The sequence below is a fragment of the Mus caroli genome, unplaced genomic scaffold (genome assembly GCF_978045245.1).
Source record: "Mus caroli unplaced genomic scaffold, Mus_caroli_1 scaffold_20, whole genome shotgun sequence".
Classification (NCBI taxonomy): domain Eukaryota; kingdom Metazoa; phylum Chordata; class Mammalia; order Rodentia; family Muridae; genus Mus; species Mus caroli.
The window spans coordinates 30897970-30925470 of NW_028227275.1; the positions used below are offsets into that span (position 1 = coordinate 30897970).

Genomic DNA, 27501 nt, shown 5'->3' on the forward strand with positions numbered 1-27501 from the left:
AAATGCTGAGATTAAAGACATGAGTCACCACTGCCTGGTGGGAATATTTGTACAAATCCATAAAACATTATTTCAACTCACTCCGCTAGTGAAAGAAGATGCCTTGTTTAAAATAAGCTTCTAAAATGCGCGCTGTTGGGCTGGGACTGTAGCTCAGCGTCACAGCCTTTATCTGACATTAAAAGAGACCGTGCGTTCAATCGACAGCACCATTAAACAAAGCATGCACAAGAATAAGTAAAATGGAACTGGAGAATGCTTAATAATTCTTTAATTCTTAATAATGCTTTAATTCTTCTGAATTAAAGAGAATGTAAAAAATGGATGAGTCTTACTCTGTTATGGATTTCTGAAAGAATAATAAAGCAGTTACTTGTTCATCCGCTGGAATCACCGTGACAACGGGCTTCATCATCTCTGCCTCTTAATGGTTGGAAGGATTATGTTTAACACACACACACATCACACACACACACACCCAACGTCCCAGTATGCAGGAGGCAGAGGCAGACAGATCTCTGGAGGGCTACATGGTGAGACAGTGCCTCAAAAACCAAAACCAAGCAAACAAACAAAACCCTAAACCAAGTAGACAATACAAACTTTCAATATTCATACTGAATATTCAATAATAATATTTAATAGTATCTAATAAATTATTGGCAACTGATGTGTGTGAGCATCTGTGTGTATTTGACCTACTTTCTGAAATACTCTTCATTTGCAAAATATGAAGTAGACACTGTAAGCTATAAGCTGCACATAACAGGGTGGAGAGAGGCTCAGGTCAGAGCATTTGTTGTTCAGTTCCTGGCCCCCACACTGGGTGGCACATGACCAACTGAGTTCCAGGGCACCTGATGCCCTTTTCTGGTCTCTGTGGGTAGCTGCACGCATGCACATAATATATATACAGATATGCAAGAACACATACATATAAAAATTAACAAAACCCTTTTAAAAGCAGTAGAGCATCACAGAACAGCACGTTCTTTTGAACAATAACCTCATGTGTATAATTAAGCCAAAGGTGAAATGTGTCCTTACTGTGTCTGAGTGCACCTAGCTTTCATATCAAATACAGTAAAAATGTTTCAATAAGACAATGAAACCCAAAATTTACAAAGTCCACACAAACCAGAAGAATGTAAACAAGTTACGCTGGATGCGTCATTTTCTGATCATAAAATATTTATTAAGGTATACTCTTAAGGAATATAGTGAATATAAAATGTAGGATCACAATGTGAAGCAATTTTAATCTCAAGCCAGCACAGCCCTCCTAATCTGCAGATGGAGACCACTAGGAGGAATTCCTGCGCGCCAGATGAGGACAGAGAGGCTTTTCAGAAACATTTACCACTAGCGCTTCGGACACCTCATGGCAAGAAAACACCACATTACACTAATGCAGCAACAATGCATTCATATTGTTCTCATTAGCCATTAGTAGTCAATCTGCATAAAACATCAGAAAAAAGTCACAATGGAGATCACAAATGAGTTAAAAAATGAACATGTTCTTGCAAAACACGCACGGTGATGGAAAGTGACATTAAAAACGTAGTATGCATATCACAGAAGCTGCACTCACTCACCCCAGCAATCGCATCTGCCTTCTTTCCTGGACAAGCAAAGTACAAGGAACAGGCACAACTAATACTTGGGAGGCAGTGTGTAGCTAAAATCTCATTTAACTAATTAGTCAATGATTTTTAAAATCCCCGTAAATCTTTTCTGTCCTGAGGTAGTTGCAAAATAAATCATAAATTGGGTAATCAACTACAGTGGAGGCTTTAAGTCTTCATTCATGAAAATGAGTTGTTACTGAGAAGAACTACCTGTTGCTATCTAAAAGACAGTTGAGAATGGCCTCTTACTACACACACAGGAGGATGGCTGTGGGAAAAAAGAGGTACTGCTGCTTCCGGACGAAAGACATGGTCCAGCACTGCTCTACCCCCCCACTCACTGTAAGACTTGTTACTGTCCAGGACTCCAGCAGGAACCACATAGGACACGCAGATCACCGGCCTTTGCTGTAGCCAGGGAAGAAGAGGTCAAGCAGAGTTTGGAGGGTCTCATTTAGAACCATGACGTAATTCTGCCCGAGATCATGGCGGCAAGCAGGGCAGGAGAAAACCTGGGCCTTAAAGGAGCGCTGTAAGCAATCCTAAGGTAAAGACAAAAGAAAAACACACGAGGGGAGGGGCACGGAGGGAGGACGACAGGAGAAAACGGGAAAAGGGGGAAAAACAACTTCAATTACATAGAAAAATCACTCAAGTTATGTTGTTAATAAAAATGAGACACTTATACTCCTTACAAGAGAAAGGTCTCGGATGAAGAGTCACGAAGGCCAGACTCTGTACTATACTGTCTATGGGTACAGCTTTACTAACATGGACTGTGAGACTTCAGGGAAATGTCTCAACTAGCTCGTGCCTTGACTTCCTCACCTAATAGAGTGTTCGAGAGTCCTGAGAGAACTGTAAAGAAGAAAATTATGACTGCCTCTCAGAACTAAACCACAGTTTACCGAATCATTACCATCATAGGTCCTCTGAAGCAAGCTTACTTGACTAAGTCTAGAGCCTACTGACACACACGGTTATCCACTTCAGAGGAAACCACAGTGTAACATTACATCAATACATAAACTCACGCTTGGTAAGCAAGCTTCTTCCTCTGGCTTAGCTAAAGCTCGACTGTCCTCTTCTGCTGCAGCCACAGAACACCACGCAATGTACCCAAGCATCCTGACCTTTTATTAAATGCATCAAAGTCTTTCAGTTTGCAGTGCAGCATCTCTGTGACAGGATGCTCACTGTCACAGAGAGAACAACAGTGATGCTGCTGTGGCTTCACCTCAGCCCTTCCTCCATCTCCAACTGTACCTACAAGAACTAGGATTATGCAATTTTCACTGTGGCTATCTTACCATCAAGATGTAATTAAAAAGTTTTCTAACAAGAAAAGTGCCCACAGATATATTCTTCACAGAAAAATGCTTGATTGTATGCTAAAGACAGGGGGCACCCACTGCTGTCAGACCTAGCAAGGGACTGTGGATCTGAACTTACCTTACAGACGTTGTGAAAGCATTCAGTTGTGACAGGCTGGTAAACTAGTTCTTGGCAGCACACACACATAAAAGATTGTTCCAATTTCTTCAGAAAATTCTACAACGGTGCCAGATAGGAAGAAAGAAGAAAAGATTAGCAGCTCAAAATATACTAATGAATTCTAAATGATGACAGACACAAGCACACGCATGCACGCACGCACAAACACACATACAAGGAAGGATCCAGTTCAGTGTAAATAAAACAGAAAACAGACAGCTCATCACGAGGCCATTCAGCACAGACGTCCCTTTTGTTCTGTAAGCATCATTGCAGACTGCAGCAAATTAAATAATGAGGCAGTCAGTCTTTCCTGTTACAAAGTACAATGTTTGTTGAAACTAAAGAAGCCCTAAATACCCAGTGTCACAGAACCCGTATCTTCCAACGATGCTATGTACTATTCTGCCTTATTTCCAAGACACATATTTTCCAGGAAGTAGGATTTATTTAAAAGGACAAGTGTAACATTACAGATTGTTCTCCCCTTAAAACTAAACAAAGGGTGGGTCTTAAACAGTTTAATCTAGATTTAAAAAAAAAACCTTGAAAAATTAAAATTACCTGTATATTCTTATGTGTGTGTGTGAGAGAGATGGAGTCTGCAGAAATGGAATTACATGCAGTTGTAAGCTGCCCAAACGGGGTGCTAGGAATCAAACTTGGGTCTTCTGCAAGACTACTACAAGCTCTAACCACAGAGCAATCTCTCCAATCGCAATGACAAATATTTACATAGATCAAGACTGGTTTACTTTACTTCAGAGCTATACACACAGCTGTACACACAGTTTGTTTGAAAATCATATAACTATTTAAAACTTAAATAATTAGATTATCTCATCTCTAACTATAATATAACCAAACCTTTTGGCTGAGTTTTAGACTGAGCTTTACAACTGAAAAGTCTTCCTAAAGAGAGCACCTAAGTGTATGTTAAGTAATTTAGGATTAAAATCAACATCTAAGAAGTTTAAAATAAACTTACAGCTGTTTAAATTTATTGACTATTATTTCTGAAAGGTCAAGGAGATAGATTGAAAAACTACATAAAGTTTGGACTTGTGAAAATCAGTTTCCATTTCTAGTATCCGAATATCATTAGTTAAGAAAAGCGTTATATACCGGTCCTTCTACAAGAGATGCAAGTACTTCATCCCATAGCTTCTGGTTCTGACAGTCTTCTCTGATCAGGCGCTGCTGCTGAGGCGTGAGCTGGAAAGCCTCTACTGCATCTGTTGAATCCGATGCCTTCAGCACTTTGGAGTCACCTGGACACTCATCTAGGTTAATTTATACAATATGTCATTAGACCCTCACAGTTCTTAGAAACCACACAAAGGTTCACTGGTGCCAGTAATGCTCAGACCACATGTAGTCACCTCCTGGAGTCTAGGATACTGTGATGGTTTGTATATGCTCGGTCCAGGGAGTGGCACTATTAGAAGGTGTGGCCTTATTGGAGTAGGTGTGTCACTGTGGCTGTAGGCTCTAAGACCCTCACCCTAGTTGCCTGGAAGCCAGTATTCCGCTAGCAGCCTCCAGATGAAGAAGTAGAACTCTCAGCTCCTGCTGCACCATGCCTGCCTAGACGCTACCAGGTTCCCACCTTGATGATAATGGACTGAACCTCTAAACCTGTAAGCCAGCCCAAATTAAATGTTGTCTTTATAAGAGTTGCCTTGGTCATGGTGCCTCTTCACAGCAGTAAAACCTTAAGACAGACACTTCCTACACTTGCTGTTGATGTGGCTCTGACTCTATTAAAGAGACAAACACCACCCCCCAAACAAAATCCTTTTATATAATTGCTTATGCCCTCCTCAATTTATTCTCTATTTCTCTTTATCAAAATGTGTTATCAGTATAGATGCTCTGCAGCTGCTACTTGCCATCTGAAGCTGGCCTTTTGGTGGCGTCACTGCTCTGCTTCTTTGACTGCCCCTTGGTCTTCTTCCCTTCCTTTTCTGAGGGGTAACCTGCTGGATACTGGTGAGGGAGGAAAAGAAACAATGTTGATTTAAATTTTACAGGGGGAGAGAGGCTCCAGATCTAGAAGGAAGTTTACAGGGGAGGGGAGGGGTTCTTAATGCTTTCTCCACATAAATTTACATGAAGCAAAATATACACTTTCAAAATTCAAAGGGCAAAATATAATTGAAATCGCAAATTCTACTTAAAGCCTTACAGCCTTAACTGTTACAATGCTCCACTTTATAATTTGACTATTTCAGTTTCAGATCTAAGAGAAGAAAATTTGCACATGCTATGTTGGTGGCTTAAAAAAATTACGAGAGAGAGAGAGAGAAAGAGAGAGAGAGAGAGAGAGAGAGAGAAACTAGGCATGAAGCAAGGATCACATATGGAACTGATATTCAAATATACAAGATGAAAATTATGGCTCACATCTTAAAACAAAATATTGAGCACCAAATTTCTCATCTCCAAAATTAGGGGATGGAAGATGATTTTTAGAAAACTAAATAGAACTTAATTTTCCATCACCTAAAAGTTATATTTAAAGGGATACATTCTACCTCTTCACCTTCATTGATAGTTATTTTAGAGGGAAGGCATGACTTTGCACTAATGCTCACATTTAAAGCTCCACATATTTTTGGCCTCAGCACATTACCACTAACCCATCATAGCAAATATACTTTTATGTTTCTGCTCAGTTTCCAGCTGATGAATCTCATCTGAATAATCATTTCTAGGAGTTTAAAGACAAGAAAAACACTCAAAGGCACACATTCCCCTGCAGGAGTGGTCAGACACTACCCACAGTTCAGTCCCTATATTCAGCGGGACAGAGGCAAGTCAAGGACCGTGCTGACTGGCATCACTGGAAGAACAATGGATGGGGACAATGGCAGATGAGCAACTCTAGAAGCCACCACTCCACCCATCAAAAACCCCTCAACCAAGGGGTTAATTAAATTAAAAACATTTTGCTTTTCACTTACAGGTCCAGCTTTTTCCCAGCATGGTACACAGTAAAGCACCGTTGTCTCATTTCTTTCTGCATCCTTGTATCTCTATCTCACAGTCTCTCTATCAGCTCTATCTCACAGTCTGCAGACCAGTTGTTATGCTTATAGAGATAAGGCATGGAGATGTTGTACATTCTTATAACACACGAGTAGTACAGACTAAGGGGATCTAACCTGCAATCGCAGACACAGTCTCCTTGATCGTTCGATTCCTTCTGAGGTCCAAGGAGCAGGTTCAACATCATCTCTTCTTAAAAGATAACGCCAAACCAAGAAGCCATGGCTGGATGAAATCTCTGGCCAGTATTTTACCACCTATATCAGAATATTTCAGCATTACATTGAAATGTAAGGTTTAGAGTAACCAAACATAAGGTTTAAATGTATCTGCCATAATTAAATGCAACCTCAAAAGATATTTGCTTTGCAGTTAACAACAGTAAATAAGAATATTATTAACATATTGTTATGAGCTTATTTCCTATTAAGATAGTTCTCATATAAGGATATAATATTATAAGTTTAACATAGCAACACATTAACAGATTGTATTTTGCAAATTAGGTAGGAAAAAATGGTGGTAGATGATTTGCTTACTTTTTTCCAAGGACACAAATCCATTTTTAATACTATATGTATTCTGCCTTGAAAAACTCTATTGCAATTAACATTACAAGCATTTGTTAAAGATACATAGTAGCCAAGATATATAATGATCAAATTAGTTACATAGTTTTTTCACATAGATTATATACTTAAAAAAGGAAATCTTGGGACTAGAGTGGAGTGCTTGCCTAGTGTGTACAAGCCATGGGTTAGCCATGGGTTATCTATCAGTGCCACACAAAACAAACAAAAGGGAAACCACCTGCACCCAATTACATAGAACTCTGCCTTAGGAACTTCAAAGTCACTTTTTTAGACTATCAAAAAAATTCAGTTCATGTATCTAACATTTATAGAAAAAATAGAAATGCCAACAAACTGGCCTATCCTTTCTCTAGCCCACCCAGGAGTCCCTGTGGTAATCATGTCTTAAAAGCCCCAGAATGACCCAGGAGACGTCATGCCAGATGGAGCACCTTATAAATGCCATCATATCTGTTGCCTTCTTCTGGAGCATATTTGCTGATCTTCCTCCCTTTAAAACTGCGTATCACTCTGACGGGCTTACCAGCTCTCCAATTCCGAGACTCTGCTCCAATTTTATCATCCAATGGAGCATCACAGTTTAGGGCCAATGCCCTAAAAAAGACAAAACGAAGTCTTTATACCAAGCAATCCTTCTTCAAGGATATAATCGAGTCTTCAGCTCAGTAAAAGGTGAATTATGCCTTACCTGAAGATTAAGATATTATTCTTTCCATATTACTCCAGAAAATAGGATTATGCTTTCCCCCACCAGCAGAGAAGACATATCAGTTTTCTGATGTCACCCCCAAGCCAAGGGATTGGTTCTCAAAGAGCCTGTAGGGTTCTTCTGAAAGTACCAACATCTGCGCCACATATAATAGAGAACAACTAGGAATACATGGGGTTTCCTTAAAATGTCTGCTGAGAAGAGGGAGAGGTTGGAAAACTAAGACAACTGCCTTAATAATTAAACTTTGATGAAGTGAGGTAAACTGCTGGAAGAATGCAGCTGCCTTGTAAGCAGGAGGATCTACATTTTGATTCCTAGAATGTCCATATAAAATTCAAGTCATAACTACAAGCATAGAGGCAGCACAAGTGGACTCGACACACAATTGAGAAGATGCGGGGGACCTGAGGAGTTAGTAGGAAGAGTGGAGAGTGAGTATGACCAAACATTGTGTGCATGTAGAAAATTCTCAAAGAACTTATAAAAATGCTGTATTTTTAAAAATGACTAGTGTAGTAATGAGTGCTTATCATCTCAGTGCTGTTACATGGAATTATGTGAATCCCTGTGGCTTAACAGTCAGTCAACGTAGCCTACTTGGTGAATTTCATCCAGGCCAGCAAGGGACATACATACAAATACAAATGCACATAAATAGTCCATTTTACAAAGTCAGATAGGATTTAAAGTATCTTTTTGAGTGTATTTATTTTTTATAGACTATGACTGACTTATGACAAGGAATCTCTTAAAAATACTAATCTTCTTAAAGTAAATGCAGTATAAGTTTTCCAGCTGTGTAGGGAGATATTTTAAAACACCAGGGGGTAGGATAAAGTAAGCCATCGTGGCTCACAACCCTCTGACGTCCTCGTCTGGCTTCCTCAAGCACAAGGTACACACATGATTGAAAAAAGATGCAAGGAAAAAATCCATACATATAAAATAAAAATTTAAATATTAAAATATAGCCATCTACCTAGGGTTATTGTTGTAGACTAACTACTAGCTTCACATCACTGAGTGACATGCTTTCAAGTTCGCAGGTGCCATTAATCATGATTACTGCCATCACTAAATGGCACTGTCAAGTTTTGGCTTCATAAGTTTACAGACTACTGAAAACTGTGAAAGGAGTCTCAAGGATGAAACAAGCCAAAAAACAGGCAATGCAGCTCTTAACCACACTCTGTCACTCCAGCACCAGTGGCATCTGAGAGCACTGACAGAAAGGACAGCTGAGACACCTTCATGTCTGCTTCACTTTCTGAAGTGGAGGAGCTGGTAAGAAATGGGCACTACTCAGAAGCAAGAAGGTATCAAACTTCCTCTTGACAGAAGAGCAAGAATGAACCATACCATACACTACATGGTAAAGAGAGTGTGTGTATGGGACCAAGTTAAAGGCCTTTACTTAGGTTTTCATGTTCATCAGACAATATATTCTTTTTAAGATGTAAAACTGCAAGGTATACACACATCTCTGTGCCTAAGTAAGCAACCAGATAGTTAGGTCTACAAGACAAGTCAAATCTGAGTCTACTTCATTTTCACCATCCTCCTAACAGCAAGCATGTCTACTGTTTCCGATTACTTTCTAAGGAGTGGTAACATTACTTATCGCACTGCGCGAAAATGTAAAAGGGATGTGACATGTCTACTCCAAGTGTGCATACTTGGGAAAGAAAATTCAGTAAAGTAAGATAGTCTTATCACAGAAAAATATAATTCTCATACTTGATAACTTAAAAAGCCATTACTAAATTGAGATACATATTCACTGACAAAAATTGGTCAGGCTATTTCTAACTTCTAAGGTCATTCCTCTTAAAGAACTGCCTCCTTTGTAGGAAAAGGGTAGCAAGGGGTTGTACTTCTGTCTCATGAATGCGATTTCAGCAGCAAATCTGACCTGTCTCCTCTGCTAGCTCGGGAAAAGTAAGCCTTTGTCGGAAATAATATGTAAGATATGAAAACACGATTCTGCATAACCTGGTACACAATAAAGTTCTGAAATAATACTGATATATTTTTTTGAAATGGTACTAAAATTAAAGTGATACTATTTAGAATTTAGTAAAAAATAATCATTTTTACTCAATGCTAAAATGCTCTATAGGACATAAAGAAACTTAACTTTGATACAGTTCACAAATTTTTACTATGACAAGTTATAAAGTGATTTTTGCTATTTGGGGTTTGAGTTCTTTATTGTTTACATCAGCATGCATTTATAAAATAAAATATTTGGAAATTAAATGCTGTAATCTATGGTAATGTCTCTGTTAAAAGTCACTGTAAGGCTGGTCTTCGGTAACATATTGAGGGAATTTAGTTCAAAAAGAGCACTTTTATAATTTGGAAGTTAATTTATTAATACAATTTTTAAAAGTGCATGGAGACAGACTGCTATTTCACCCTCCATTCACATAAGGCAACTCCACATTAGTGAATCACCTCTAAAGCACACGTGTCACGTGGAAGCTGACGTGCTGAGGGAAGAAGCTGACGTGCTGAGGGAAGCATCCCTTCAGTTGTGACGTACAGTGTACTAAACATGCCACTTCATCTCAAATTCCACATAAATCATAAGGTGCCTGTCCTTCAAAAGTGGCAACAGGCATGCTTATCAAGTAAGGGGGGAGGGGATTATGCTACTTAAACACAAACAGTATGAAAAATAAACAATGGAGTGCAAATTTCATCTACCTCCTAGTTGAAGACTCTTCCCTAGAGCTTAAACAACAAGTTCTAACGCTAGGATCCAAGTGTGGTGTACCCTCCAGATGTAGTGTTTAGCACAGCACCTGTTCATGTTTGTTAGTGTCTGGTCAGCCGATGGTGCACCAATTCTTTTATTACCAGCAAGATTTTTACCACCGCTTCCAGTATACGTGAACTCATCACCTCGGTCCTACGGGGAAAGATTTTTTTACAGTAAGATACTTAAACCTGAGTATAATTTACCAATTCTCACTTTAGAGTCAGAACATTAGGTTGAGATGTCATTGACATGTTTCTCAGAGAATTTGCCAAAATAAAGCAAAACATGACCAAGTGTGCAGCATACCTCAAGTTTTATCACTTGATCTGAAGCTTTTGCTTCAAAGCTATAGTTTGTAACATCTTCAGACATAGTCATTCTCATGCTGTGCATGTATCCAAGTAACCCAGAGCGTGTGATAAGACTAATGGGTTAGAATCATTTAGTTCAATGGTAACTGACATACCAGCACTAGCTTACAGGTTCTTTATGGACAGCATCACTTTCATAAACATTTCACTATGGGATTCTTAGCTCATTTACATAATACAGAATTTTTCTGATATTCAACATTTGACATGGACATTAAATACATTTTATAAAGTAAATTTACCTAAAAGCTTCACTGTACAGTTCTAATGGCATAGTAAGTTTTCCATTATTTCATATTTTGAAACTATCCATGGTACACTCAGGTTAAAAAAATAAGCATTGCTACTATTAAAAAGACATCTGGAAAACAAACTGAAAATCAAATGCAGTACTTGGCTTCTACTTTGATAAACATGCCCAAAGGATATGTTATAAAAAGCAACAACATGATCATTTCTGTGGTAGCTACAAATTTATATAGGCATAAGTAAATCTTAATTGATTCAAATTTCAAAATAACTCAAGAAAAGTATCAGTACATAATTTGCCAATACTAGCTGGTTAGTAATTTGGGTTTTTAAATTATATTTATTTAATTTACTTGGTGATGGGGCATACACATGCCCATAGCCCACATACAGAGGTCAAAGGACAACTTGGAGGAGTCAGCTGCTTCCCTCTACCAGTGAGTCCTGGAAATCAAATCCAGGATGCCAGGTTTGGGGTAAGCACCTCCACCCACTGACCCAGGATTTTTTTGTTGTTGTTTTTTTGTTTTTCAAGACAGGGTTTCTCTGTGTAGCCCTGGCTGTCCTGAAACTCACTTTGTAGACCAGGCTGGCCTCGAACTCAGAAATCCACCTGCCTCTGCCTCCCGAGAGCTGGGATTAAAGGCGCACGTCACCACGCCCTGCTCCAGTATTCTTTTTAAATGTGAAATCAGGATGAACTTAAGACAATATTGTTGGTTTTTTTCTACTAAATTCTTACTTCTTTGAAGGTTGTTTGTTCCCATTCTTTGGATTAAAGCCTAACTAAACTTGTGCCTTCTGAGGCAGTCATGGTGGTGTACGCTATAACCCCAGAACTCTCAAAGGCTAAGAAAGACTAGCATTCAAGTACAGGACCAACTTGGGCTACACCATGAGAAATGCTGTCTATGAATGAATGAATGCTTCTATTAGCCCCCAAAACCTTCAACTCACATTTGATAATGAAATATTTAAAGTCACTGTCTTTTAAAATAAGGAGCTAAATTTAATTTTTAGTGTGTATTCCATTTGAAGGAATGCTAATAAACATATAAAATAATGTCCAGGAGCACCTCCCACCAACTCTCGCCCTTTTTCCGTCTCTGCCTCTCTCTCTCCCCCCTCTCCCTCCCCTTTCTTCTTTTCTGTCTTTTGTTTCCAGACACAACTCAGGCTGGTTTCAAACTTACTGTGTAGCTGAAGATGGCCTTGACTTCCCGGTCTTTCTGTCCCCACCTCCCAAGTGCTAGGATAACAGGCCTATAACCACCATGCACTACTAAAACACTTCCCTACTCATGGGAAACAATTCTTTACACTGTATCTGGATTGACTCCAAAATGCTCAAAATCACAATCACCAAGTTTTCAAGTTATAATCCTGAGAGGGCTATAAAGAAAGAGTAGTGAGATCTGGTCTACCCTGGACAGAACAGAACAGGCATGTCTACCCTAGACAGAACAGGCATGGTCTACTCTAGACAAAACAGAATAGGCATGTCTACCCTAGACAGAACAGAACAGACAGGTCTACCCTAGACAGAACAGGCATGGTCTACTCTAGACAGAACAGAACAGGCATGTCTACCCTAAACTGTGCTTTAAACATTAAAGAAAAAAGTGATTCTGAAGGTTCTTCAAGTAGCAACCAAATTATGATTAAAACTCTATAGCATACCATTAGCATATTTATACTTCAATCATTATGCCAACAAAAACTTTCTATTATCACAGAGGAAAAAAATCAGGCCGATTTGTTGTATTTTGTACGCCATGAAGTAGCTTACACCAGGCTGCTGCCGCTGCCTAGAAAGAGTGCCTCCAAAGAAGCTACCCCTGCTCAAGGACATGGCTGCCACCACCAAGTCACAGAGTTTCCCATAATCCCACCCTGGTATCAAACTGATACCCTGTGCATGCTAGATCACAAAGCTACATTCCTAATACACTGCTCTCTAGCCTCTATTCTCCCTCACAAGATGCAGAAGGAGATACAAAGACAGATGGTTTTCATCAACTCCTGCCATCAACCAACCACACAGGCCAGCATCCTCATGTCAGGCCAGCATCCTCATCTCAGGCCAGCATCCTCATCTCAGACTCCCCAGCTAATGATTAGTCCAAGGTTTTCTGCATATAGCTTTAATTTATCTCTCAGTGCTCTCTAATGTACCTGTAAAACACACATGGAATGTGACCCAGAAATCATACTAAGCACTATATACAATTGTGGACTACAGCTTTATCCATATCATTTCTAATAATACTGTGAAACTACAAAAATAGGCCTAATTTTAAAAAATTCCAGAAAATATATTTTATATTAGTTATCAACTATGTAAGGTAAACCATCGTATTAAAAAACAGACACTGCTAAATCTTATAACTTATATAGAACCAATCACTTCAACAAAACTAGACTAAAAAAGAGACAGTAGTATGTGATATATTTTGGGCACAGCTTTAGTACTTTTAGAAATAATCAAGATTAGTTCTAAAGAATAAAGTTACATCATTACTTACAACTTCATCTTCAAATCCTCCAGCCAGGACAAGAGAATAAGCCCCATCATTGCTGCGACCATGAATTCCACCAACATGTGGCCTATGAACACCTGCTTCGCTCACCTATAATGTAAAAGGAAAAGATGAAGTATATCCTGAATGTATAAAACTGTGAAAAACAAATATAACTAAGAGTACCAATGGAGTCAGACTTGCAATATGCTTTCATATGTATTATTAAACTTTAAAGCCCAATCACATCTTACCTAAAGTTCACTTTCTCATTTTAATTTCCCCAAATAAGAACCTGAAGGTGCTGAGGGTTTTTTCCCAGTTGTAGTCCTCAATCTTGCTTCGAGACCTGCACACTAATAGACCCTTCTGCACTGCCTTATTTTGTTCCTTTCAAATCCATTCAATCATAAACAGAATGATCTTTTGATTTGTTGATTTCTGGCACAGAGTCCTACGAAGTAGCCCTGATTGGCATCATATTCGCTCCGTATATCAGGCTGACCTTGAACTTGCAGCCACGCTTTTACCTTTGCCTGTGAAGTGCTGAGATCACAGGCAGGAGCTGTCATGCATGCTTAGAATGGTCCTTTAAGGATAACTTCTGAATAGGGCTGAGATGGTGTAGTACTGTGTAAGGAGAAAGACCAGTGTTTGATAGTATAGTGGCCTGCCTCTAATCCCTCTTTAGAAGGTAGACAGGAATTCCTGGGGCAAGCTAGCTAGCAAGACTAGTAGTATAGGCTAGCCCTAGGTTTCACTAGAAAATATTAATTCTTGATATTATAAAACCTGTCAAAAGCCTGTGGTTGGGAAAGTCAATGATCCTATGAAATAAGCTGCTGCTATTGGTTTGCTACATAGATACAATGTAGTCCTCAAATCACCTTCTAAATAACTGTATTTATGCCTGCAGATTTTTGCTGCTGTTGGCTTTTCACCGCACACTCCTAATAGTCAAAGTACGGAGAATAAATGACTGTTAAATGCCCATCCGTAAGTTGGACATCTATATAACCCACTCCAAGACTCTGGGAACAGTGCCAGAGAAGGGGGAGTAAAGAATGTAAGAGCCAGAATGTAAAGGCGAAGAACTTTAGTACTGAATTAACTGGCTCTAAGTGGCTCAGTATCTTAGAATTCACTCAAGAAAAGACTCAAAGAAAATGATTAAAACAAAGCCTAAAGCTTAATGACAATAGATGAGAATTTACCACATAACTTAAAATTGTTTCAAATATTAAATTTCTAAAAATTTTTCTGAGAAGCTGGGTGGTGGTGGTTCACTCCTTTAATCATAGCACTGGGGAGGCAGAGGCATGGGGTTCTGTGAGTTCGAGGTCAGGCTGGTCTACGAAGTGAGTTCCAGGACCACCAGGACTACACAGAGAGAAACAGCATGTGACACAGAACCGTATGGCAAAGAGAGAGCAGAGATAACTGATGTGTCACAGAGATAATGGAGGTTGTGCTTCTGTCTGCCCATGTCTGCGGAAAGAGTCTCACTCCAAATAAGATCGTCTATCCTAACAAATGAATGGCGTGTGCTACTTAACTGAGACTCATTCATAGTGAAAAACAAAAGTAAGCATCACCTGAATTTTATTTAACGCTATGAACTTTACTCTTCCAACTAAGCCAATTTAAAAGCATACCTGAACCCTGAACCTCCAAGTTGATCCAACAGGAATACCAGGGATTGGTCCATAGTGATTTGAAGGGACAATAGTACATTCTTTTGTACGACCAACACAAGCCATTCCCTGTAAGTCACAAAAGAAGCTGTCTGAGAAATCAAGTATGTAAAGAAGTATTTTCAAGATTTCTAATTCCCAGAGGCAGAGGCAGGTGGATTTCTGAGTTCGAGGCCAGTCTGGTCTACAAAGTGAGTTCCAGGACAGCCAGGGCTATACAGAGAAACCCTGTCTCGAAAAACCAAAAAAAAAAAAAAAAAAAAAAAAAAAAAAAAAAAAGATTTCCAATTCCTATAAAATGTGAATAAAATAGCTGGATGAATGAAATTGTTATTTCTACAGTTATCACAGGTACTAACACTTTAGGTACTAACAAAACAGATTTGTTTAATCTTTTGTACTGCCACTACCAACACTGAAACACTATTTACTATCAACTGTTAACAGGACAGTCAAAGGAAGGCAGGCTTTTTCTTACCCTGCCCCAGTCCCTCCGGCTCTCGGTACTGGCTGAGGGCATCTTCGCTTTCTTCTTACTCAGCTTGAGTCTCTCCCCAGCCTTTACCACCTCACTGGAGTCAGTTTTACAGGAAGGACAATACCTTAACAGAAAAAAGACAAAACAAGCAACGCCTGGTAACTAAGGCCTTACTACAGTAGGGCAAGCGTTAAGGTAATACTGGGTTAGACTACAGAGTACAACTGTCACTAACATCTTAAACTTTTCAAAAATATTCACAGGATAAAAGCTAATAGTAAAAAAAAATTCTTATTTTGCTTCTAAAGTATCTCGAGATTTTGTATTATCCACCCTGAAATCCAGTGCAGAAGTCTGGAGTGTGGGAGAGGAACATAATGCTTATTCTTGTTACCAACTCTGATAAAATATTCACCTGAAAATCTCATAAAAACTAAAGGAAAAGGAATCTAACAGTTAAAAATGCAACGAATACATCTTCCCATCTAGCCCAGTTATTAGAACTCTCAAAAGAAAAAAGAAAAACCATATAAAGCAGCCAGTGATAGCGCAGTAAAAGTACAGGGTCTCCGTCACCAAGATAGCTAACCTGAGACCAATCCTTGGGACCCAGATGGTGAAAGGAGAGAAACGACTGCCTCAAGTTTTCTCTAAACTTCACACACTGTATCACATCAACACACAATAAATAATTAAAATGCAATCTACATGGACATATAAGAGTGTGTGTGAATGGGCAGAGCTATGAGCAAAGTCCCGGGTTCAAGTCTCACCATCACAAAGTCTAATCCACCCTAGTGAATGCACAAGACAGCATCTCTAGATCTGCCTCAGCTTTCTGTACTTGTCGGTCCTTTCTCACAAACTGCATTAATACTTTCCAAAAACCTTGTGTAGAGAATGAAATAAGGTTACTGCCTATCAAAAACTGGGAGAGTCAAGAGATACCAACAAAACAATAATTCACTGCCAAATTCATCTTACATTTGCCTCTTTTCTTTCCTAATTATCTTTTCCATATAAGTTTTAGAGTAAAAAATACATCTATGCCCACTAGTCACTCCTAATTATGAAAAACATCTGCACTATTGGGGAGAAATGCAAATGTTTTAGTTCCCTCAACTTGAAAAAAAAAAGATTTGAAAAATCATCAAATATAATAGGTTTTTTTCCCACTATACACACTTTCACCAAAACAAGGAATAAGTATGAGATGAGACTTCAGAAGTTACTAGCCATGTGATCATGGGAGTCAGTGAGAGGAAGAAACAGAAAGGAGTCAGAGCCCTTCTCTATTTTGTTGTTTCAATTTTTAAAAGTGGGATGACTCACCCCACAAACCCCCTCCCCGTGTGTGAGGGTGTGTGTGTGTGAGGGTGTGTGTGTGTGTGTGTGTGTGTGTGAGGGTGTGTGAGGGTGTGCGTGTGCGTGCGCAAGCGCAGAGAGATGAGAAGATAACAAAGTTGGGTCTCTCGTTCTACTGTGTGGGTCCCAGGGATTGAACTCGGGTCAACCCTGACATAATATCTTTATCTACTTAACCATGTCACCGCCCCTTTCCTTCATCTTTATACCCCTGTGGTTTCTGTAGCCATCATGCTTGCAATGAGCCTACAAAAAGACTACAGGAAAGAAGAGCTGTCTGTTCGTCACACTGATACTAGCTAGCCACTTAGGGTATCAGTATTCTTGACTAGTATACCCCTTGCTTTGAAACCTTCCACGGCAGAAGAGAAACAGCTCAGTTGTCCTGGAGAAACAGCTCAGTTGTTAAGAGCACACACTGCTCTGTCAGAAGACCAGAATTTGATTTCTAGCATTCTCATCAAAAGGCCCACAACTGCCCAAAACTCCAAGGAATCCTACACGCATGCACAGAATTTTAAAAAATACTTTACAGGATTCCTTAATGTGATTATTTAAAAGTTTACTATAAATTTGACTAGGTACCTTTCCCTAATCTTTCATTAGTGGTTTGTTTCTACAATTATACAAGTAATTTTAGATTATAGCAAGTACATTTAATCTTAGAGCCTTGTTCTATTTAAGAACTTCCTAAAAATTAGACACAATATCCATATAAAACACTGCTGGTATATGTTAAGTATTTAATTCCTAAGAACATAACAGGAAATACAACATACTAGGGGGTTGAAAGTCATTATAAAGGCTGACTGGATAGACCTAAGTGAAAACCTGAAGGATGGATACTACAGTGAAGGTAAGCGCAATGCTTCCAAGAAGAATCAAGTTTGAAAACAGAGACAAGAATATGACTTAAAAAGATGAAAGACGCCGGGTGTGGTGGCGCACGCCTTTAATCCCAGCACTTGGGAGGCAGAGGCAGGCGGATTTCTGAGTTCGAGGCCAGCCTGGTCTACAAAGTGAGTTCCAGGACAGCCAAGGCTATACAGAAAAACCCTGTCTCGAAAAACCAAAAAAAAAAAAAAAAAAAAAGATGAAAGACACTGAATCTGGATAGAATGTAGGGTATTTAAGGAAATCGGGAGAAAAGCAGCATGATAAGGAAGACAGACTGAAAAACAACTAAGGGGTGTCATTCCAGGTCCTTTAAGGCAACTTAAAGCCTCAAAAGCAAAGGCCAGCAACCAAGTCTGCATTTCTGAATGACTCCATACTCGGGCAGGACCATAAATCCAAGTCTATAAATTTAGAACCCAGTTCAGAGTTGTACAGTAAGTTAATAAAGGTATCAATGCCAAGTGACCACCAGCTATGGCATTTTAAATACTTTAATGTACCATGTATCTTTAGATATCCGTGCTTGACCAGGAGTGGTGGCACAGTCCGGTAATTCAAGATCCTGGGAGGCAGAGGCAGGCAGATTTCTACCAGTTTGAGGCCAGCCTGGTGTAGACCAACTCCAGGTCAGCCAGGGATACATATTAAGAAACTATCTGAAGAAAAAGAGAAAGAGGAAGGAAGAAAGGACGGAATGACAGTTGGATGGATGGATGGATGGATGGATGGATGGATGGATGGATGGACGGACGGATGGAAGGGCAGAATGATAGAAGGACAAACGGAAGGGAGAAAGGGAAGGAGAAAGGGAGGGAGGGAGGGAGGGAGGGAGGGAGGGAGGAGAAAAATCCACTCTTTGAAGATTCATTTTGATTATTTGTAGAAAAACAAAACAGAAGAGAAAGCCCTGGTGGCAATACCAGTATTCCTCTTCTGGGACTTTGTCCAGAGGTGGGCTCAGGCAGTAAATGTGATAGGCCATATTGCACTCGTCACACAGCAGCTGCATGTTGGGATCCCGCTTCTCACCACACTTATGACACGAACACATGTGACAGGTCTTATCTGGGTCTCCACCACACAGGTCACATTCAGGGTCATTTTTCCCTATAAAGAACAAGATTAGGGAAATGTTACTGTTTTGTATCTATTAGTCACATAAAGACAGTGCTCTTAACTACTGAGCCATCTCTCTAGCTATTTATATATATTAAAAAATCCATTGAAATAGTCTACAACTTTTTAAAATATAAAAACAAGCAAACAGGTGCCCCCTCCAAAAAAAAAAATCCAGGGTGAGGTTTATTAAGCGCCTCAGGACTAGAGCTGGCTCAGGGGGTAAAGGCACCTGCTACCAAGCCAGGCGACCTAAGTGCAATACCCATAACCGACATGTTGTAAAGAGAGAACCAATTCTTACAATGTCCTAAAACTTTTATACTTGTGGCATGCGCACACACAAGAAAGATAAGAAAGAACAAATGATTCACCCCAGATTTACTAAATCAGAATTTATGAAATGAGCCCATGAGTATACCAGTGTAGGTATGTATGTGTGCGAGCGTGTGTGTGTGTGTGTGTGGGGGGGGGTGATAGCAATAAACACAGGGATAGTGTATATTAGTGCCACAAATTGAATTATATACATATTCATGTTAAAGACTGGATAAGGACATAAAGAAAATGTCAGAAGAAACCCACAGAGGGCCACCCCAGGCTCAGCAGGCAAAAGCACCTATTACCAAGCCTGACAACCTGAGTTCAAATCCCAGGCCCCACATGGTGGAAGAGAGATTTCCTAATGTAGTCCTCTGGCATCAACTTATACACTGGAATACACATATATAAATAATTAAAAAAAATTTTTTTAAAGCACACACATGGAGAGGCAGTTGAAAGACCATTTTACAAAACAACAGTTTACTACAAGCTATTCACTTATCCTACAAAGTGAATTTGTATGGTCTGTTTCATAACTCCTCCAAAAGTATTCACTGGTCAATAAAACTAACTTTGATCACCCAACACAGAGTCCAAGCCTAACAGAAAAACTCATACTTAAAAACTTTCCATCTGCAAAGGAAATAGGATGGGCTCCAGGCTTCTCAATCTTGAAGATTTCATCTACAAACATCACTCGGCAGTCATTTAATGTGCCTTCAGAGCCCCTGCTTAAACAGAGAAGAAATGTTAATTTCTATAAGCAACATTTAAATTATGTGAAAATAATAAGCCATTCTAGAAATGTACTGTATTTTTCTCACTTATAAGTTGAGCTATTACAATTACCCTGGCCTACTGTTTTTAGTAGCAGTTAATCCTCAAAGCTAGATATAACTTGAGAGTAATAGTCAGAAATAAAGAAATTCAGAGACTTTATTAGATTATTTGATAAGAAATAACTGTCTTATACATTTGGCATAAAAACTAGGTAAATGCATCCCTATTAATTTAAATAAGATTCAAACATATTTCCAATATTTCTGGCAAAACCAAGATGGCCTTTTACTAGGTATCTTTCCAAATATGAAGCCACTTACTTCAATTTATACTCGCTTGCATATTCTTCTATTTCCTAATATGACTGTGAACTTGTTCCGCCCTTTAAAAGCTATTATTATGAGTTATGTGAATGTGTACAATTCTGAGCAGGTACCTCACACGATTCCAGGCACCTGCATGAGCTGGATCTGTGAATCCCCTCGGAGCTGGAGTTACAGTGGGTTGTGAGCAGCCTGACTTGGGTGTTGGGAGTCACATGGGTCCTTTACAAGAGCAACAAGTTCTTAACTACTGAGCTACCTCTCCAGCCATATTTATCTTTTTTAATCATGGCTTTTGCTTTGTATTTGGAAAACACTTGGCACACATGGACCTAAAAATTTTATATATTTGCTTTTGTCTCTTGTGAATTCAACATTATATCTACTTCTAAATTGTTTTAAAAAGAGAGCAGCATCCATTTACATTCTCCACTTAAACTCCCCATTAAAAGTGTAATATTAAATATAGTACATAGACTATACAGGTACCTATGTAACTCAGGCAGCTGTGAGGCAGAGCTCTCCTGTTATCGTCAGTCACAACAGCAGACAGGCTGTCCTGCTACCTTGGAAGTAAGCATTTCTTCACATCTTCTCAAGAGTTGTAGTAACTTACTTTTCTTAAATTTTATTGCTTGTCTGACTCCCTAAGCAGATGGCAAAATTCCACCATACATTAAGCCTATAATCTGTCAATTTCACACTATCTTTTCTTCCTTGCAATCTGCCTAAGAACATGAGTCAACTGTCCAAAAGTCATCAGTCTCAGGTTTTGACATTTGTATTTCTAGGGAATGGTGATACTTAACTAAAGTTAAAATTAAAGACACCCTACTAGAATCTAACACTCCACATGTGTACAGGAGCCCAGAGGCCAGAACTGGAGTTACAGTTACAGTGATTATAAGATGCCCATATGGGTAGAGAACCAAACATATGTCCTTTGCGAGAGCAGTAAGTGCTCTGAAGCCACTGGTTCTCAACCTGCCTAGAGCTGCAACCCTTTAGTATATTCCTTATGTTGTGGTGACCGCCATCATCATTATTATTATTTTGAGACAGGGTTTCTCCAAGTAGCCTTGGTTGTCTTGGAACTCTTTCTATAGATCAGGCTGGCTTCAAATTCACAGAGATCCACCTGCCTCTGCCTTCCCACTGCTGGGGATGTGCACCACTACTGCCTGGCTTATAAAATTATTCTCATTGCTACTTATAACTATAATTTTGCTACTGTTAGAATCATAACGTAATATCTGATATGTGAACCCTGTGATTTTAAACTACGAAATATATTCCTATCCTCAAACCATCTTTGCTTCTTTTATGGCTCTTATGTTCCTGACTCTAAGAGCTTAGTAGTGTTTTACAATCGGGACAGCTATAACATAACCATTACAACAACCAGTATTTGCCTGTCCATCTTTCCACTCATGTTTAATCTAGTCACCAAAGCAATTGTCTCCCTCAGGATCATTTACACTAGAAATCTTCCCTAAAATAGCAGCTTCTTTCACTTTTTGTTTGTAGACAGGATCTCACTCTGTAGCTGGGCTGGCCTTGAACTCAAGAGATCCTCCTGCCTATGCCGCTCTGTGCTGCAACTTTTTTTTTTTGGGGGGGGGGGGTGAGACAGGGTTTCTCTGAATAGCCCTGGCTGTCCTTGAACTCAGAAATCAGCCTGCATCTTCCTCCCGAGTGCTGGGATTAAAGGTGTGCACCACCATGCCCAGCCTTCTCTGCTGCAGCTTTAAAGTGCCACCAGGATCCACTGTTTTGTTTTGTTTTTTTATAAGCTCAATACTATGTGTTTTGGTATCTCCTGTTGTATGGCACCTTTTCCATACTTCCTACAATCAAGTATACCATAAGGTTCCCTACACAGTCAAGTTATTTTGGTGGTTTCTTCAGATTTGTATACATATGTAAATTATAAATAATTCAGAAATCTGTAATTAAATTACATCCTTAGTTGAGTTACAGAATTCCATTTGTTTTTCTCTAGAAGGGTCTGAAATCTAGTTTTCTGTAATATGAGCTTTAATTCTAATATTCTAATACAAAGACAACAAAAAGCTTTCTTCAGCAGGCCTTAATAGTCTCTATCCTCCCTCATCTCAGGGTTATCAACTATTGTCATGAGTAAAATCAGAAGCAGTCTAAGTTGTGTAGTCAGATGTTCTCACAGTTGCAATTCTCAAACAAAGCTGTTAAATACAAAACCAGCATAGACAATAATCAATGGGCACTGCTGTGTTCCAAGAAAACTTTGTCTACAAACACAAGCAGTGTGCTACAGTTTACCTATCCTTACTTTCTATGAACCATAACAAATGTGTGCTCCTAGATTTGTCACCTTTTGCCATGAATGTAGTTAAATACAACATGAACTATATATAAATCTGGCTCTTTCTTAAGAAGTAAAATCTATTAGTGGCATGCTAAATCCCCTCACTGATCAATACAACATACCTGGTATAAATTCACTATATAAAAACAAGAAATGCATATAGAATTTAAAGTTAGAATCTAGAAACTCCTTAATACATACTATCTTTTTAAAGACAAGTAAGTGACTATTCACTTAATTAAAATTGAAAGGAAGCCGAGAGAGGGGTGCAGTAGTAACTTCCCAGGGGTAAAGCTCTCTCTAAGATAATACCCACTAGTTACCACTTGAGGAAAACCCTGAAATCTTCCAGGCTAGAAAACAGAAGTGAAGCTGTCATCTACAGTAATACATTACTGTTACGGTTTTGGGTATTGCTTCATCTATAAGAACTCAGCGAAGCACAGATTTCTCTAGTTAGACACTTTTATATCCGAGTCTCCAAAAATTATTTGACCTTAGAGATGAAGATATATTCAGCTGTAATAAAAATTCTCAGAATTTATAAAAATATTCCCCTCTAAGATAAAAATTTCTCTCTAACCTCATCTTCTTTAATGAGAATATATGCTTCATATCTGAGAATTAATTCCTAATTGAGTAACTAAATAGCATTAGTGACAAGAACCTTACCCCAGGAAAACTTTCACACGAACTTCCTTTTTGGTCCTTGATATTGTCTTCAGTGTGGTAATTTCAGCATCATACCAAAATCCTCTTTTACCTGGATTTTCTACATTGTAATTAACCATTACCACATCACCGACATTTAGTTCATTCCATTTTAAAATGGTCCTTGCTCGTGGTCGAAGATCCTTAACATTCATCTCTAGTATACCACTTTCTGGATATCTGCAGGAGGAGGAAAACAACCCACACAGTAGAGTTTAGGATTATTTCCACAGAAGGCTGAATTTATATGCACTAAATACAAAGACCTCATTTACAGAGTTGAAGAAAAAACTAGTTTCCAGTGGTGGAGGTGGCACATGCTGGTAAGATGGGCTGAAGAAGTGGAGGCAGGAGATGGAATTAGAGATCACCCTGGATTATATCTTTAAAAAGTGTATACACATATACATACATATAAACAGGTGGCAACGTCTTTTATTACTGGGTATATTTCTCACTTGTACTGCAACTCTCCCCCAGCAAAGTAAGCCCCACACAGGTACCTTCATGGTTTACACAGTGTTAGGCAAGCACAATGCATGTTCTGTATACATCACCCTATTGAGCTGGGATTTCTTTCCAGACTTATTGTTCTGTGTGTCTGTGCACATGTGAATATATACCATGCCTGCTGAGGCCATCACATCTCCTGGTGCTAAAGTTGAAGGCAGTTTTGACAATTCAAAGTGTGGGAGCTGGAAGCCAAACTCAAAATTTTTGTAAAAGCTGAAAGTAGTCTTAATGCTGAGCTACATTTCCAGATCCTGGGGTTTTTATGTTTTTTAAAATGTAATGAATTTATTTTTTCCAAATATTGCTGTTACAATATCTTAAATGAGATTGTGTTTTTCTTGATGACACTTAAATGATTTTATTAATGATTTTAACATAGTAAGTCATCAATTGTTAGCTAAGAGATAGAATAGTAAGAACACAAATTTTGTTTCTTTCTTTTTTTTTTTTTTTGGTTTTTCGAGACAGGGTTTCTCTGTATAGCCCTGGCTGTTCTGGAACTCACTTTGTAGACCAGGCTGGCCTCAAACTCAGAAATCCTCCTGCCTCTGCCTCCGGAGTACTGGGATTAAAGGCATGTGCCACCAGGCCTGGCTTGTTTCATATTTAAGTTTAAAAATTATGTCGACGGGTGTCAGAGAATGACTCATCAGCTAAAGGAAGTGGAGGACCTGGTTTCAATTTTCAGTAGCCACATGGCAGCTTACAACCATCTCAGGCTCCAGTCCTGTGGGAGCACACACCTTCTTCTGATATCTGTGAGTACCTAGTCTACACATGGTGCCAAGGCATACATGCACAAACAAATAAAGTTAATAAGGGCTGGAAAGATGGTTCAGCCATGAAGAACATTAATGACTTTATTAGAGCATTTGCTCCCACGACCAGAATTCAGTTCCCAGCACCCACATGGCTATAGATGGGCTGTGTCCTAAGGAGCTCTATGTGTCAATGAATCACTTGGATTATGGATGAGCTTAAGAACTCTAATTCAAGCTTTGTGGGTCCTGTTCCAGAGACATGCTTCTTCTAAACAAACGATAACATGGAAATACAGTCATGAAAGGCTGCCCTTATAGGTAATCATACACAGTACATACCAAAACTCCAGACTCTCCAAAGCAATATTCAACCCAAGTTATACTAAAAAATTCTCCCAAAATCTAATTATCCAAACATCTGCCAAAGCCAGCTATATAAAAGGCCCTTTAAAGGAAGGCAGCCTGAGATCAAATGTCAGTTCTTTCCTAGAAATGCTAAAAAGAATCATTTTTACCTATTTGTGGGCTTGTATTTTGGGAAGCAGATAGGAACATGAAATTTGACAGTTATAAAAGATATGGGGAAAGATCTTAACTAGGTGATAAGGGCCCTCAACCCATGGTGACAGCCAACTGAGTTGAAAGGCAAGGTGAGGGGTATAGGACATGAAAGGTCTCAGATATCTGGGTAAGTCTTGTCCAACCCAATACTAAACTCAGGTACAGAAATTAACCAGGAACTGAAGTCAAGTATATGACCCAGAAAGTATAAGACCTTGGCTCAAATGCTGTGCTTATCGGCTAACTCAACTTCTTGAAGCTGACGGCAGACCTTTCTTGGACCTCTGAACAGCATACTACCAGGGATACTAAAGCTGCATATGAAGCCATTTACTCCTCAAATGATTGAAATTCTGTGACTCCCTTCAAAATAATCCACGGATACTTAAACATGCAGGCCAAAACTGGCCAGGAGTTGATTGTGACTGATATTAAACAATTATGTTGTTCTCTCAACTTGCCAACCCGTTTACAGATTTAACAAAACCAAAAGTACAAGTTAAAAATCTAAACATAATTGCCTGTCTGCATGTTTTAACTTCCCCCTTATATCTGCAAAAAATTCATGCTAAAATTCAAGGCTTGTAAAGATATGGTGTCTTCTGCCCCAGCCCACCACACCTCCTGACTTCTAAGTATTTCCCAGAGGCAACTGCTTTCAGTTCTTAGCTCTTTTTTGCAGGAGGCAAGGAGGAACATGCAAAATGACATCAACAAAATCAAACCCAGGGCCTTAGACATCGGCATGCCAGGCAGGCAAGCACTCTACCCCAAAGCCATCTTCTAACTATCTATCTTCTAACTATTAAGAAATAAGATGCTACACTGTACTTTTTAGATGGCTACTCTACCGCTCCTCCAAATCTACTTGGCTCACTTGTATCTTCTACATAGCACATACCAGGAATTCTTTTAAGCTGTTACACATGTTTTATAACAATCCTACGACATACATAGTAGACATTTTATCCTAATCTTGAAGAAGTCCAGAAGTAAAACAACTTATTTAGATAGTGGTAAGAGGCAGATGTTTCTAGACTCCATACTCTTAAACAAGAGTTGGTATACTTTCTTGCTCTTATTAGTATATTGTACCACGTGGCTTTTCAAAGGTCAGGATTTTTAGCCAAGTAATGAAGTATAGGTTAATTCCATCTTTGTGTTTTCCTTCTGCTAACTTTGCTTCTTGGTTGCTGATTAATGTTCTAGATTCTGCCGGTTATAAAACTCCTCTATAAACAGCTTACATTACCTATGGGGATCTTCAGAATTCCTTTCCTAGAATGTTTCGTCTTTTCCAACCTGAAGGGCTGTAACTACTTCAGTATTTTATGATGGTATCTCCTTCCATTGTCTGATGGGCTGAATCCTATTTTCTATCTACTTTATACCTTCTTTCTTGGGGAAAGCAGCACAGCAGAAGTGGCTAAACTGCTCTCTAATACACATTAAGCAAACCAACCATCCCAGACCCCTATTCATATGCTACATCCAAAGCACCCAGTAAACTCAGGTTCTCTCAAATGCTAGTTTGTTTCTGGCGCAAGGATTTCAGATTTTCCTAGAATGTTGCCTAAACCTGGAAGTGGGACTTCCAATTACCACTATGCCTATCATTTTTAGTCCATCTTTAGAGTCCTTTGTTATTACACACCCTTGTCAATATAGTAATAATGTCTACTGTCAAGCCCATTTTCTGCTATCATTTTTAGTCCATCTTTAGAGTCCTTTGTTATTACACACCCTTGTCAATATAGTAATAATGTCTACTGTCAAGCCCATTTTCTGCTTCTTCCACTGTTCCTCTTCACGATCACAAAAACACATCCTGTACCTTTAGTGTTGTAAATACTCCATCACAGCACTCACCTGGTCAAATGGCAAGTTTTCACCGAGACAGCCTGTGTGAACTTTAGAATGTTTGAGTTCTAACACACTTTTGCAAGTATGTTTAGCTCATTAAGTAAAAATCTGCTTTCATAGAATTAAAGCTCGTTAAAAACTATTTTCTGTGTATGAGTGTTTTTGCCAGTGTGCATGTATGTGGACCATGTGCAGATGGTGCACACAGAGGCCTACCGAGAGCAACTGCGGCTGGAATTGGAGAAATACATGGTTGTGAGGCACTGTGTGAGTACCAAGCATCCATCCTATGCAAGAGCTGCTCAGTGCTCTTAACCTCTGGTCCAGGCAGCCACTTCTTCCAGCATTACACTGAGGAAAACTGCAGACTATACCAAATACTCT

At 39.1% G+C, this 27501-nt stretch overlaps 1 protein-coding gene across 2 annotated transcripts in view; it reads right to left on the minus strand.

Annotated features, from left to right (window-relative positions):
- Positions 1 to 1170: 1170 nt before the first annotated feature.
- Positions 1171 to 27501, minus strand: part of Uhrf2 (ubiquitin like with PHD and ring finger domains 2) — a 62824-nt gene continuing 36493 nt past the window's right edge. For both annotated transcript variants that reach the window (XM_021151777.3, XM_085833958.1), the window contains 13 exons: positions 23381 to 23599; positions 19877 to 19986; positions 18739 to 18925; positions 15557 to 15680; positions 15040 to 15147; positions 13391 to 13495; positions 10289 to 10395; positions 7201 to 7363; positions 6293 to 6433; positions 5018 to 5114; positions 4251 to 4408; positions 3084 to 3182; positions 1171 to 2173 (listed from right to left, as the gene is read on the minus strand). In XM_021151777.3, coding sequence (XP_021007436.1) covers positions 2027 to 2173; positions 3084 to 3182; positions 4251 to 4408; positions 5018 to 5114; positions 6293 to 6433; positions 7201 to 7363; positions 10289 to 10395; positions 13391 to 13495; positions 15040 to 15147; positions 15557 to 15680; positions 18739 to 18925; positions 19877 to 19986; positions 23381 to 23599 — 1765 coding nt within the window. In that variant the 3' untranslated portion in view covers positions 1171 to 2026. The remainder of the gene's footprint in view (positions 2174 to 3083; positions 3183 to 4250; positions 4409 to 5017; positions 5115 to 6292; positions 6434 to 7200; positions 7364 to 10288; positions 10396 to 13390; positions 13496 to 15039; positions 15148 to 15556; positions 15681 to 18738; positions 18926 to 19876; positions 19987 to 23380; positions 23600 to 27501) is intronic.